Here is a 14300-nt window from a genome sequence, read left to right on the forward strand (position 1 = left end):
AGTTTCCTTCCCTTTTTACCTGGGTACTATTTTAATTTTACTCCTGGAACTTGAATCAGAAGTGTGGATATCAATGATTTATAATCTGTATTTAGTTCTTCAATGAGAGGTTGTAGTAGAGCAAGGATGATATTAAAGTCATTAGCCAGAGATTAACTTTGAGTTCACAATCATGTAAATGTTTATTGAAAACACAGAATGGCTAAGATTAACTAGAGAGAGAATATAGAATGAAGAGTGAGAGGATTGACTTGGAAAGATTTCTGAGGGATGTGGTACATGGAAGCCAAAGTAAGTATTTCATGGAGTAAGGAATGATAGTTGGTATCATGGGCTGATGCAATGAATGTCAAGTAAATTCAAGGTCAAGAAATATTCATTGAAATTAGCAACATGGAGGTCATTGATGACATGGTGAAGTTTCTGTAAAATGGCCAGATTGCTACGGGTTGAGGAATGAATGAGAAGTGAGAAAATGGTACAACAGGCATAGAAAATTCTGAAAAGCTGGGTTATGCAGAGGAAGAAAGAAAAGGTAGTAATTGGAAGGCGATGGAAGAATGAAGGAAAATTTTTTATGATGGAAAGGTCTTGAACAGAATATGTTTAAATGCTAATTTAAAGCCACCAGAAGAAAGCGAGATTAAACATGCAGCAGAGAGTAGAGATACTTAATTGTATGAAGTTCCTGAGAAAGTAGATGGGAATTGAATCCAAAACACCTGTGAAGCAATTTGATTTGTATAGGAGGAAAAAGCCTCTTTCACTGTAGTAGAGTAGAAGGAAGAATGAATGGGAGCAAATGCAAGTTATGTTGCAAGGAAATGCAAGATGTAATGTTCGAAGGCAGATGGGAATCTAGGAAGGAATCCACTACATGAGCCAATTTATGAAGAAGGAAAGGAACATAGTTTGACAGTAGAAGAAAGAACATTTCAAATGGGGATAATGAAAAGGAAATTTACCATTATTTTGTTCAATTCTTACAAGTTCTATTTTAGTGTTATGATGTGGCCACTTGTATAAATAGGTATATGAATGAAATAGCTGTATTATTAAAAAATGCAAATAGTTTTGCTTTTGTATTTCAGAACATTAGAGTGAGTCCTTATTTAATGTCATCAGTAAGTTATGTGACTTATAGCAAAATGATGTATAACAAAACCAATTTTACCATAGGCTAATTGATATAAACAAAAGTTAAGTTCCTGTGTACCTCATCAATGTTATTAATGAAACAACGTAGAATGAAATGACATTATTCAAGGATTTGCTATACTTCCTGGTGTATACTTTGATTTTTGTAATACATCTTGAAACTGAATAATAGGCTAGGCTGCAAATTTATATAAATATTTTTCTTCTGAAGAATGTTGAGCTGTGACTGAATTTAAAATACTTACTGAAAACTTTACAAGGTATCAAAACTGGAACAAGAGCTTCAAAAACAAAGGGAAAATTCAGCTGAAAAGTTGAGAAAAATGGAGGAGAAATGTGAAGCAGCCACACATGAAGCAGATTTAAAAAGGCAGAAAGTTATTGAGCTTACTGGTACTTCCAGGTAAAATGACTATGTTAGTTTTTATTTATCTTTCTGTTTCAGCATCAGTAGTATCTGAGTTTCAGTATCCACTAATGTTCAGTGAAGCTTTTGCTTGAGCAATTAATTTCTCTACAGTCTGTATTCCTGTAATGTTTGTTTATACCTCCCCCATACCCTCCTACTGTAAGTTCCTGAAGACCAAAATAATATTTAGTTTATTTTAAGGATCCTCCCACAACAATTAGCATAATTCCTTATACTTCATAGGCACTTAGCAACTGTTGTGGTAAATTAAATTGTGAATAATATTAAAAGTTACAGGTAAAGATGTACTCACAGAGGAATGTGGTCTATTTGTGTGAGGGAGTAACTTAATAGAATAAAGCAGTGGTTCTTAACCTTGGCTGACCTTGACTGAACATTAGCTTTAAAAAGTACTGATACCTGGGTCCCACCTCTAAAGATTCTGATTTAATTTGGCTGGGCTGGGCCTAGGCCTCAATAGTTAATTAGTTAAGAAAGGGACCTATGAACTGAAAGCTATACCCAGCTTCCATACTTCTACTTTGTCAACAAGAATTAACATAATTAATAATACACTTATAATTAGCCCACCATTCTACCAATGGAAGAGTTAACTTAGGCACTTGAACTAAAACCACAAGTCCTCAGGCTGTCCCCGACTGACAGGGTTAAAGGTAAGGCCTTTGTGCTTTAAACAGCAACTTGCTTCCCTGCATGTCTTTGACACTCTCAACAGGATCAAGAAGGTGTCCTACGTTTAAGACCAAGACCATTATTCTTCAGACCTTTTTTCACTGACAGATGTCTGTCCATTAACACAGCCTCACCACCAGTATATACCTTAATTTCTCAAAGGTTTTTAATCACATTATAACTTGATCCTTGTTATGCAAAACACCACAAGACACTGCGATTTCCAGGTCAACCCTTATGTCTCATACTGACCTCTCCACTATTTTTTTCCCTTTTCCCACTTCATTGCACCTTCTAAAAGATCTCCGCTGTGTCCTCTGGAATTCACAGTTCATCTTGAGAGGCATCCCTTATATTCTCTACTTCTTTTCTCCTGTTGAAGTAGAAATATGACTCTCCCCTGAAGACATTGCTGTTTTCCCTGCAGCCCTCTAAAGTAAAACTTTTCCCCACAGTTCTTATACCAGTGTCAAGATGTAGAATAGTATCATGAACCTCGTGTCATCTGATCATATCATTCTTCACTGTTGCTGACACCTACAGTCCACCTGCTCTCTCTCTAACACCACTCCTGTCATTATTCTTGGAGATTTCAATATATATCTATCTAACTTATCCTCTCATTTTTAAAAATTCTTCGCTAATGATCCTGATCTCTATCATACCTTAGCCACTTGTATGATTTACCCTAGATCTTGTCATTTATAATATCTTCAATATTTCAACATAATGTCAGTATTATGCATCTACCCCTATATTATCACCTCATTCTGACTAGACATTTTGCTGATATTTGTCCTCATGTAACTCAAAATCTTTGTTTAGTCAGAGACAAGTCAGTTGGTTTTTAAGTTTCCAAATTATCATTTATTTCTTATTTTTTGTTTTTAATTAGGCAAGTAAAACTTGAGATGGATCAGTACAAAGAAGAGCTGTCTAAAATGGAAAAAGAAGTAATGCACCTAAAACGAGATGGTGAAAATAAAGCAATGCATCTTTCTCAATTGGACATGATCTTAGAACAGACAAGGACAGAATTAGATAAGAAAACAAATGCTGGTAAGCAACAGGTTAGCTGAGCTTTGCTGCCTGCATATTTGTATTTAAAGAAGTGGACTAAAGTAAGAATTTGGGATGATAGGGTTCAAAGAAACAATGAGTGGTCAGTATTTTGCCTCTGGTAGATGAATAAAATTGAATATTCTTAATTTTAATTATTTACAAAGTTCTTAATAATAAATAGTTTCTAGGTAGTTCTAAAATTATTTTCTTCTCTTAATAGTGAAGGAGTTAGAAAAGTTACAGCACCACACAGAAGCCGAACTAACAGAAGCCTTGCAGAAACAAGAGGTAGTAGAGACTGAACTACAAAATGCTCATGGAGAATTAAAAAGTACTTTAAGACAACTCCAAGAATTGAGAGACGTACTGCAGAAGGCTCAAGTATCATTAGAGGAAAAATACACAACTATAAAGGATCTCACAGCTGAACTTAGGTGAGTTAAATACTAAGAAATGATATTACAATTACAGGTATTTCACTTTATTATTCTGAATCCTTGGGTCATACAGTAAAGTTTGTTGTTGAATTCTAGATGTCCAAACTTTTCAACTGGTTCACTGTGGCTCACTGTGGCTCTTCCTTGTCAGCCTATGCTATGCTCCATCTTAACTAATTCAACAAATGCTGTTAGCTAATATTCTATCCTTGGTCTTTGGACTATTTAACATTGGCCTACTCCTATATTCCATAGTGGTGAAAAATGATTGGACCAGCATATGGCAGTGGTTAATAGCAAAATAATATTAATAATAACAATATTATTGTTTTTATTAAGCCTTTATCTTATGCCAGGACTATGCCAGGGAATTCATGAATGATCTTACTCATTTCTTTACAAGAAATCTGTCAGATACATATTATTACCTTTTTACACTTGAAAAAACTGAGGCTTGAGAAAATTAAGTAAAATGCCCAAAGTCAGATAGAGAGTCCAGAGAAGGGAATTAAACACAAGTCTGTCCGACTCTAAAATCCAGGTTCTTAAATTAGCAGCTATAGCATAAGATGCTGTTCTAGCATACATCTGTGGTGAGTGGGAATGGAGAACCAGAACAGATCTAAAGTATAGGAAATAGATTCCGAAGAGGAAAACAGAATTATAAACCAGGGTGTGAAATGTGGACTAAAAGAACAGGATAGAGAACAGCAAGATGACCTAGATGTATCTCATGTTCATTGTAGGGTCCCCTTCTCTTTTCTGCCTGCAAGCTCATTTTTAGTAAATTTCTTGTAGCTTTAAATACTACATGTCAGACTTTCAAACCCATATCTCCAGTAGTAACCTAACTACTGGCTCCACGAACCCAGGCTCAAATATTTCATGACTTACTTGTTATCTACACTTAAATATTTTTAAGAGTCTTCTTAAGTTGGGCCAAAACAGAACTCATTTTTTTCCTCTTGTTCTTCTCAGTTTCATACAATAGCTCAAACCAGAAATCTGTGATTATTTTATCTCTTTCCTTCTCTTTTTTCATTCATTCTATTAGCAAATCTTATCAACTTTATTTTTAGAACATTTTCTGAAACCAGTTGATTTTTCGGCCTCTTTTCTGTTACCACCTGAGCATAAGCCATTATCATCTATCACCTGGACTATTGCTGTGACTCCCAAACTGGTCTCCCAGCTTAAATTTTTGATTCTCTCCACAGTCCATTTTCCACAGAATGGATTTAAGTTTATGATTTAAAACATCAATCAGGTCATATTGCTCCCCTACTTAAACCTTCTACTGGCTTCCCAAAAGATCCCAAATTAAACCAAAGCTCCTTGGGAAATGTAAATCAAAACCACAATGAAATATCACTTCACACCCACTAGAATGACCATAAGATAAACAACCCCCCCAAAAAAAAACTTTCCAAAAAAAAACCCCCCAAAATAACAAATGTTAGCAAGTGGATAGAGAAATTGGAGCCCTCATACATTGCATGTAGGAAACTAAATTGGTATAGCTGCTATGCAAAACAGTTTGATAGTTCTTCAATAAGTTAAACATAGAATTACCATATAACTCAATTCCACTCCTAGGTATGTACCTAAAATAACTAATAAAAGGTGTTCAAACAAAAATTGTGCACAGATTATTCATAGCAGGTCTATTCATAGTAGCCGCTAAGTGGAAACAACCCAAATGTCCATCAGTAGTTGAATGAATAAATACAATGTGGAATATTCATACAAGGAGTATTATTCCATGAAAAGAAAGTACTGATACATGCTACAACATAGATAAATCTTGAAAACATGCTGAATAAAAGAAACCAGATACATGTTGCATAATTTTATTTATATGAAATATCCAGAATTAACAAATCCATAGAGATAGAAGGCAGATTAGTGTTTGCCAGGAACTAGGGTGAGGGAGAATGGAAAATAACTGCAAATAGGTTTGGAATTTTCATTTGAAGTGATGAAAAAGTATTGGAAATAGATAATGGCAATGGTAACACAACATTGTGAATATATTTACTATAACCGATTATATACTTTAAAATGGTTAAAATGGTAAATCTTATGTCATATGTATTTTATCAAAAACTTTAAAAAATCCAAGCTCCTTATCCTAGAATACAAAACCTTATATAACAAGGTTAATGCCTGTTTCTCTGGCCTCATTTCATACAATTTTTCTTGCTTCTGACATTTTTATTGTACTTAAAATTCACCAAGTTTTTGCCACCATCAAACTTTGCTTTAGCTGTTTCTTGGGTCCTGAAATAATGGTTGTATGGCCAGTTTCTTGCCCTTCATGTTATCTCAGAGAGCCCTTCCCTGTTCATCTTTTCTAAAGTAGCCACCCAGTCACTATTTCATCACTATTTAATACTCTAACATAGCACTTTATATTATGATATTTTTTTGTCGAGTTATTATTTATAGTTTGTCTTCTTTCCTGAACCTAAGACTGTAAGCTCCATGTGATGAAAGACATCTATCTTGTTGATTTTAAATTCACAGAACATAGAACTCTGACATATAGGAAGGATCCAATAAATATTTGCTAAATGGTTAAGTGAATGAATGGATGAAAGAAGTAAAAATGAAATCTTAAATTCTATATAATAGCTGAATTTTGGAAGCTCAGTTATTTGCATAGACAGCAGTTAGAGTTTTCTTTAGAATTCATTTCATAATAGTTTTAGATTATTATTTAGCCTTATATTTTATAACTCTTGGCTTTTAGAAAAATAATTAATAGCTCTTTAAAGAAGTTGAGAATCTGCTTTTTAAAATCAGTACATTTAATATTGTTTCACATTTAAGACTAGAAAATCATATGAAGATTTTTAAGATCAACATTTTCAGCCTTTGTTATATCAGAACTTATTAAATTAAAATTAAATTAAATTAAGTTAAAAGTTTCAAATTAAAATTCTCTGATCACAGCCTTCATAGTAGTAAAGTCTTCAAATTTTGTTAGCACTAAGCATTTTTTTCTTAGTATGATATTTTTATTAGTTTTCTATTTACTGTATAACAAATTGCTACAAATTTATGGATTTGAAGCAATAACATTTATCTCACAGTGTCCCTAGGGGAGGGACAGGGCATGGCCGTTTTGGATCCTGATGTGCTCAAAGTTCGTATGGCTATGTCATGTGTGGGCTGTGGGTGGCAGTCCTGCCCCAGAGCTTGGGGTGACAGCATTTGGTTCTTTTGGTTGTGGGACTGAGGTGCTTCTGCCATCCTTGCTGGCTGGCTGTCAGCCGGAGGCTCTCTTAGTTCCAGGAGCAGCTGGCATTCCTTGCCTCTCATCCTCGGTCTTCAAAGCTGGGTGTGGAGAACCTCCTGCAGACTGAGTGCATCCCACACTTTGAGTCTCTGGCCTTAGACCCAGGTCCATAGAGCTCCTGTGATTAGGTCAGGCCACTGGGATACTCTCCCTAGTATATGATCAACTAATTTGAGGCCTTAGTTAACATCTGCCAAACCCCTTTACTAGCTTAGTGCTTGAATAACTGGGAGACAGTGTGAGTCCACCAGGGGCCAAGAATGGCCCCAGGGGCATCTCATTCTGCCTGCTGCACCTCAGTTTTATTGTGTTCTCAAAACAAAATCATTCGTAACCATCTTCCAGTTAACATTGGAGTAACAGTTTCTGAATGCATACAGCATTAAATGTTAGGAAATTCTACTTTTAAAAAATTGAAATATAATTTAATAGTGAAATACTAAGATTTTAAATGTACTGTTCATTCAGGTTTTTAAAATTTATTTATTTTAATTAGTTTCAAGTATACAGTACATTGGTTAGATGTCTATATAGTTCATAAAACGATCCCCTCAGTTGCTCCCTCCCTCCCCTGACCCTGCACCTAGCCAACATAGTAATGCTTACTGCATTCCCTATGCCATGCATCCCATCTTCGTGACCATCCATCAGCTACTAATTTGTACTTCCTTAACCCTTCACCCCATTCTCCCAGCCAAACGCCCCTCCGCTCTGTCCGTCACCAAATTGTCCACTATTTTGTGAGTCTGTTTTTGACTAGTTTGTTCTTTTTATTTCTAGGATTCTGCATATAAATGAAATCATACAGTGTTTATCTTTTTCTGTGTGATTTAAATACCTTCTAGTTCCATCAAAGCAATATCTTTCTCCATCCTTTTAGTCTGTGTGTGTCTTTTAATCTGAAGTGAGTCTCTTGTAGGCAGCATATGTAGGGCTCTTGTTTTCTTATCCTTTCAGCCACTCTATCTTTTGGTCAGAGCACTTAATTCTTTTCCATTTAAGGTACTTATTGATAGGAATGTAGTTGTTACCATTCTTTATTCCTGTTTTTGATATATGTTTTTTCTTCTTAAAAAAGTCCCTCCAACATTTTGGGTGGTGATAAATTACTTTAGCTTATTTTTGTCTGGGAAGCTCTTTATCTGTCCAACTCTAAATGATAGTTTTGCTGGATAAATTATTCTTGATTGTATATCCTGGGTCTTCATTCTGTCAAATATTTTTTGCCAAGCCCTTCTGTCCTGCATAGTTTCTTTTGAAAAATCAGCTGCCATCTTATGGGTGTTCCCTTATTAGTAATTATTTGTTTTTCTCTTGCTGCTTTTAATATTCTTTCTTTATATTTAACCTTTGGCATTTTGATTATGATGTATCTTAGTTTGGGCTTCTTTGGATCCCTGATTTTTGTAATTCTCTGAGTTTCCTGGGGTTTTTTGTCCATTTCCTTCACCAGGTTAGGGAAGTTTTCCATCATAATTTCTTCAAACAGCTGTTCAACATCTTGATTTTCTTCAGCTACACCAATCAGACGGATATTTGAACTCTTAATAGTGTCACATATGCTCCTTAAATTATTTTTATAGTCTTGGCCTCTGATTTCTTGCCCTTCTGATTGAGTGTCCTTGGCTTTCCCATCCTCTAGATAGGGCATTTGATTCTTTTCTTTATTCACATTGTTTGTTCCTTCGTTTATTCCATTTAATATACTTCTCATCTCAGATAATGTGTTCTTTATTTCAGCCTGGTTCCCTTTTATAATTTCCATTTCCATTTTTATGTTTTTTATCTCTTTGTTGAAGTTTTCACTGAATTTATCTACACTTCCCAAAAGTTCATTGAGCATCTTTGTAAACAGTGTTTTAAATTCTGCATCTGTTAGATTACTTGACTCTACTGTATGTGGATTTCTGTTCTGTTGTCTAATAGTTTCTGCTTCTTTGTCTTCCCATTTTGGCTTCCTTTTTGTATCTGTTTCTATGTACTAAACAAAGCTCCTAAGTCTCCTGGTCTTATTAGTGTGGATTTGTGAAGTAGGTGTCCATTGGCCCAGTCCTGAGAGGGGTACAGCTGCAGGCCAAATTTAGCCCAAGCCGCTACCCCTCCGGGGCCACCTCTTGAGATTTAGCAAGCAATCCACAGATGCTGTGCTTATAGTTGCCTCAAAAGGCCACACCAGAAACCGACTCATGCCTCCAGTATGAGTCTAAGCACTGCTCAGCAAGGAGCACCTGACTCCCTGAGGATACACCTGGATGTGGCTTGGGCAGGGCCACAAATTTGGGAGGCAGGGTTTCAGGGAATCCTCTGGGTGGAGTGACATCTGTTAATCCAGTTTGATAATGTCATGGTTATGGTGATGCTGTGTCCACGCACTGGGAGGGAGAAGGTCTCAACAAGGAACAATGGATACTGTCGGCACTTCTGTACAAAGCAAGTCTCCCCTCTGGCGATGTCTCCCTATAAGTCCTTGGTGCCCTCTGTGCGCAGCCAGATTGGCACTGGCGCTCAGAGCAACAGATCCATCACTGTGAAAATCTGCTCGTGGAAGTGGCCCCTTTAAGAGGCTTCTCCCACTGCTGCTGCCTCCGTGTCACTCAGCTGCTCGAGACTGGGCAGCCCCATGTCCTACCCCATCCTACCTTCTGCTATTGCAGGGTGACGACTTGGATTTCTCCCTAGTTGTATGGCTTGTTCATCTAGATCCCAGGTGATTTTTCCTTTCTGCTTGCTCCTTGTTTCCATCACAAGTTTGATTTGATCACCAGAGGGATGAACAGAGCCTCTGTCATGTATGCCATTTTTTTTCCTCCAGTACTAACCATTTTTATAATGTAAAATTATACATAAGTTAGGGTTTTAGGAGGATGAGAATTTATTAAATGTATATTTATAAAAATATGAATTTATATAAATATACTTATAGAAATATTTTAGAGTAGACTTTGTTAATTCACTATATGTAAAGCATCATTTTGAGTAAAATTTCCATGAGAAATACAGTAGTCATTTATTGAACTGTAGATGGATATCTGGGATACCAACCATGAGATAAATGCCCCATTCAATTATAATAAACTCATGGCTGTTATATAGAAAAGACTTTCAAACAAATACTTCTTTGATCTAGAGATGAAAAAATATGGACATATTTTTAAAATTCTTATACTGATTCAATCTTATATCCTGTGTGCTTTAACATTTAGCTTAAATTGTCTGTAATAGAGTTTGAGTTAACTTTTGCCTTTTTTAGAACACTATTTTCTTATAATTATTTTAAATTGAGCCCTTTCAAACTAAAATAATTGCATATATTATCTCACTGTTAACTTACAGGAAAGGTAACTTTTAAAAACTATAATATTCCTATTGTTTGCTTCGATCTTTTTCTTTTGATAAATTTCAGAGAATGCAAGATGGAAATTGAAGACAAAAAGCAAGAACTCCTTGAAATGGATCAGGCACTTAAGGAGAGAAATTGGGAGCTAAAGCAAAGAGCAGCTCAAGTTGGTTTTCTTAATTTTATTTTAATGAAGTTTTCTGGTAAAATATTATTACATGGTGTTTTAGATAACACTTTTGGTAAAATGAACATTTTATGGCATATTTATTCTTTGTGCACATACATATTTTAAAAGTTACAAATATATCAACTTTCTTTATCTTGCTATTTTTTCAGAAAGCAGATTTTTGAGAATGAAGGTTAAATTAGTATCCGAACCTTTTAAACTCTCATATTACTGTATATCAAAAAAAATGGAATTAAAGGAGTTACTTGCTCAGCTAGTGTTTGTTGGAGGAGCAAAAATATTTAAAGGGTATTATTTACCCAGCATCTTTTTTGAAGACTTTATTTTTTAGAGCAGTTTTAGGTTTACAGAAAGATTGAGCAGAAGATACAGAGATTTCTCATATACCCCACGCCCCCACAAATGCACAGCTCTTAGCAGCATTCCCTAACTAGAGCTGTTACCTTTGTTACAATTGTGAACCTACATCATTACATCATGATCTCACGAATTCCAGAGTTTATATTACAGTTTACTTTTGGTGTTGTACATTCTGTGAGTTTGGACACATGTATAAGGATAGATATCCACTATTATAATATCATCCAGAGTATTTTCACTGCACTATAAATTCTGTGTTCCACTTATTTATCCCTCCCACTCCTCCTCCAACTTTGGCAACCACTGATATTTTTATTGTGTCCATAGTTTTGCCTTTTCCAGAATATCATATACATAGTTTGAATCATATAGTATATAATCTTTTCAAATTGGTTTCTTTCACTTAGTAATATGCATTTACAGTTCCTCCATGTCTTTTCATACTTTGATGTCTCATTTCTTTTTAGTATTGAATAATACTCCTTTGTCTGAATATACTACAGCTTATTTATGCATTCACCATTAAAGGACATCTTGGTTACTTCCAAGTTTTGGCAGTTAATGCATAAAGTTGCTATAAACATTCATGTGTAGCTTTTTGTGTAGACATAAGTTTTCAACTCATTTGTTTAAATACCATGGAGTATGATTGCTGAACCATACGGGAAGATTGTGTTTAATTTTATGACACTTCCAAACTGTTGTTCAAAGTAGCTGTGTCATTTTGCATTCCCACCAGCAACGAATGAGAGTTCCTCCACATCCCGGCTAGCATTCAGTGTTATCAGTGTTTTGCATTTTGGCCATTATAATAGGTGTGTAGTATTGTCTCGTTGTTGTTTTAATTTGTATTTTCCTAATGACATTGTTTCCTTTGCTTATTTGTCACGTGTTTATCTTCTTTAGTAAGGTATCTGTTAAGGTCTTTGGCCTATTTTTTTAATTAGGTTGTTTGGTTTTTTATTGTTGAGTTTTAATAGTTCTTTGTATATTTTAGATACCAGTTCTTTATCAGATTGGTTTTTTGCAAATATTTTCTCCCAGTTTGTGACTTTTCTTCTCATTCTTTTGACATTAGCTTTCACAGAGTAGAAGTTTGAATTTTAATGAAGTCCAGCTCATCAATTATTTCTTTCATGGATTGTGTCTTTGGTGTTAGATCTAAAAAGTCATCACCATAAAAGTCATCTTTTATCTTCTAAGAGTTTTATAGTTTTGCATTTTCATTTAGGTCTTTGATCGATTTTGTGTTAATATTTGTGAAGACTATAATGTCTGTGTCTAGATTCTCTCTCTCTTTTTTTTTTTTTGTACTTATTCCAGCACCATTTATTGAAAGACTATCTTTTCTTCATTGTATTACCTTTATTCCTTGTCAAAAATCAATTGACTACATTTAAATGGGTTTATTTCTGGGCTCTTTATCTTGTTCGATTGACCTATTCACTTATTCTTTTACCAGTACCACACTGTCTTGATTGGTGTAGCTTTATAGTAGTAAGTCTTGAAGTTGGGTAGTGTCAGTCCTCCAACTTTGTTCTTCTCTTTCAATATTTTCTTGGCTATTCTTGGTCTTTTGCCTCTCCATATAAACTTTAGAATCAGTTTGTCATATGCACAAAATAACTTGTTGGGATTTTGATTGGAACTTCCCTGAATCTATGAATCAACTTGGGGAGAACTGACATCTTGACAGTTTTGAGTCTTCCTATTCATGAACATTGACTCTTCATTTATTTAATTCTTTGATTTCTTTCATTGGAGTTTTATAGTTTTCTTTATATAGATCTTGTATATATTTTGTTAGATTTATACCGAAGCATTTCTTTTATGGGGGTGCCAACATAAATAATATTGGGTTTTTAATTTCAAATTCCTCTTGTTCATTTATGGTATATAGGAAAACATTTGACTTTTTGTATAACAACTTCATATCCTAAACTCTGCTATAATTGCTTATTAATTCCAGGAATTTTTTTTGTCAAATCTTCTGGATTTTTTACCTAGATGATCATGTCCTCTGAAAACAAAGACAGTTTTATGTCTTCCTTCCAAATGTGTATACTTTTTATTTCCTTTTCTTATTGCATTAGCTAGGACTTCCAGTAAAAGTTGAAAAGTACTGCTAGGAGGAAATATTTTGCCTTGTCTGATCTTAGTGGGAAAGCATCAAGTTTCTCACACCATTAAATATGATGTTAGCTGTTGTTTTTTTGTAGATATTTTTTGCCAAGTTGAGAAAGTTACCCTCTGTCCTAGTTTACTAAGAAAATTTATATGAATGTTTGTTAGATTTTGTCATTTGGTCTATTTCATCTAGTTTTATCAAAGTCATCAGCAGAGTTGTTCATAGTATTCCTTTATTATTCTTTTAATGTCCATGAGATTTGTAGTAATGTCTCCCTTTTCATTTCTGATATTAGTAATTGATGCCTTTTTTTTTTTTTTTTTACTTAGCTTGGCTAGAGACTTGATTTTATTGATCTTTTCAAAGAACCAATTTTTGGTTTTGTTGATTTTCTCTATTGATTTCCTAATTTTAATTTTATTGATTTCTGCTATAATTATTGATATTTCTTTCCTTCTACTTACTTTGGATTTAATTTACTCTTCTTTTTCTACTTTCCCAATGTGGAAGTTTAGATGACCAATTTTAGATCTTCTTTTCTAATGCATGCATTCAGTACTATAAATTTTCCTCCAAACACTGCTTTTGCTGCATTTCACAATTTTTGTTATGTTGTATTGTATTTAGCAGCTTTTATCTAATGAAGTCTGAAGCATTTTACATGATCCTATTTTTTCTTTAAGTTTCTGTAATATATATGGGGTTCAAGATCCGGTATTAGTAAGCAATGGTTGTTTTTCTCATTCTTTTTAATAATTTATTTGAGATGAGTTTGTTTCAGTTATATCCACTATAATTCTAAAACACATTCCAAGCACACACTTTTCTACATTAGAATAAAATTGAACACCAATTTATTGTTACTTTTGTATTTAGGTTACACATTTAGATATGACTATTCGTGAGCACAGGGGAGAAATGGAACAGAAAATAATTAAATTAGAGGGTACTCTGGAGAAATCAGAATTGGAACTTAAAGAATGCAACAAACAGGTAAATCATGAAAAATTACATATTTTTTAATTGTTTTTAAAAATAACTATTTAACTGTAAGCATCTATTGTTCATATAACATGGCTTTTTTATAACATACACATAATAAAAATACTACATAATTTTAATCATCTTGTATGTTGTACTTTATATTCCTTTTCTCCTCTTAATATTTCTCCTAGCTTTATTGAGATATAATTGACAAATAAAAATTGCATATATTTAAGGTGTG

The 14300-nt window shown here is 34.2% G+C and overlaps 1 protein-coding gene across 4 annotated transcripts in view; it reads left to right on the top strand.

Annotated features, from left to right (window-relative positions):
* CCDC18 (coiled-coil domain containing 18) overlaps positions 1-14300 on the top strand; it is a 101001-nt gene that overhangs the window by 61823 nt on the left and 24878 nt on the right. For all 4 annotated transcript variants that reach the window (XR_001517583.2, XM_006919418.3, XM_015595175.2 and 1 more), the window contains 5 exons: positions 1419-1561; positions 3156-3319; positions 3543-3756; positions 10464-10563; positions 13952-14068. Coding sequence is in view for 3 of the 4 variants with exons in the window: in XM_006919418.3 (XP_006919480.1) it covers positions 1419-1561; positions 3156-3319; positions 3543-3756; positions 10464-10563; positions 13952-14068 (738 nt within the window). In the remaining variant the exon portion in view is untranslated. The remainder of the gene's footprint in view (positions 1-1418; positions 1562-3155; positions 3320-3542; positions 3757-10463; positions 10564-13951; positions 14069-14300) is intronic.

The sequence above is a fragment of the Pteropus alecto genome, unplaced genomic scaffold (assembly GCF_000325575.1).
Source record: "Pteropus alecto unplaced genomic scaffold, ASM32557v1 scaffold25, whole genome shotgun sequence".
In the NCBI taxonomy this organism is placed as follows: Eukaryota; Metazoa; Chordata; class Mammalia; order Chiroptera; family Pteropodidae; genus Pteropus; species Pteropus alecto.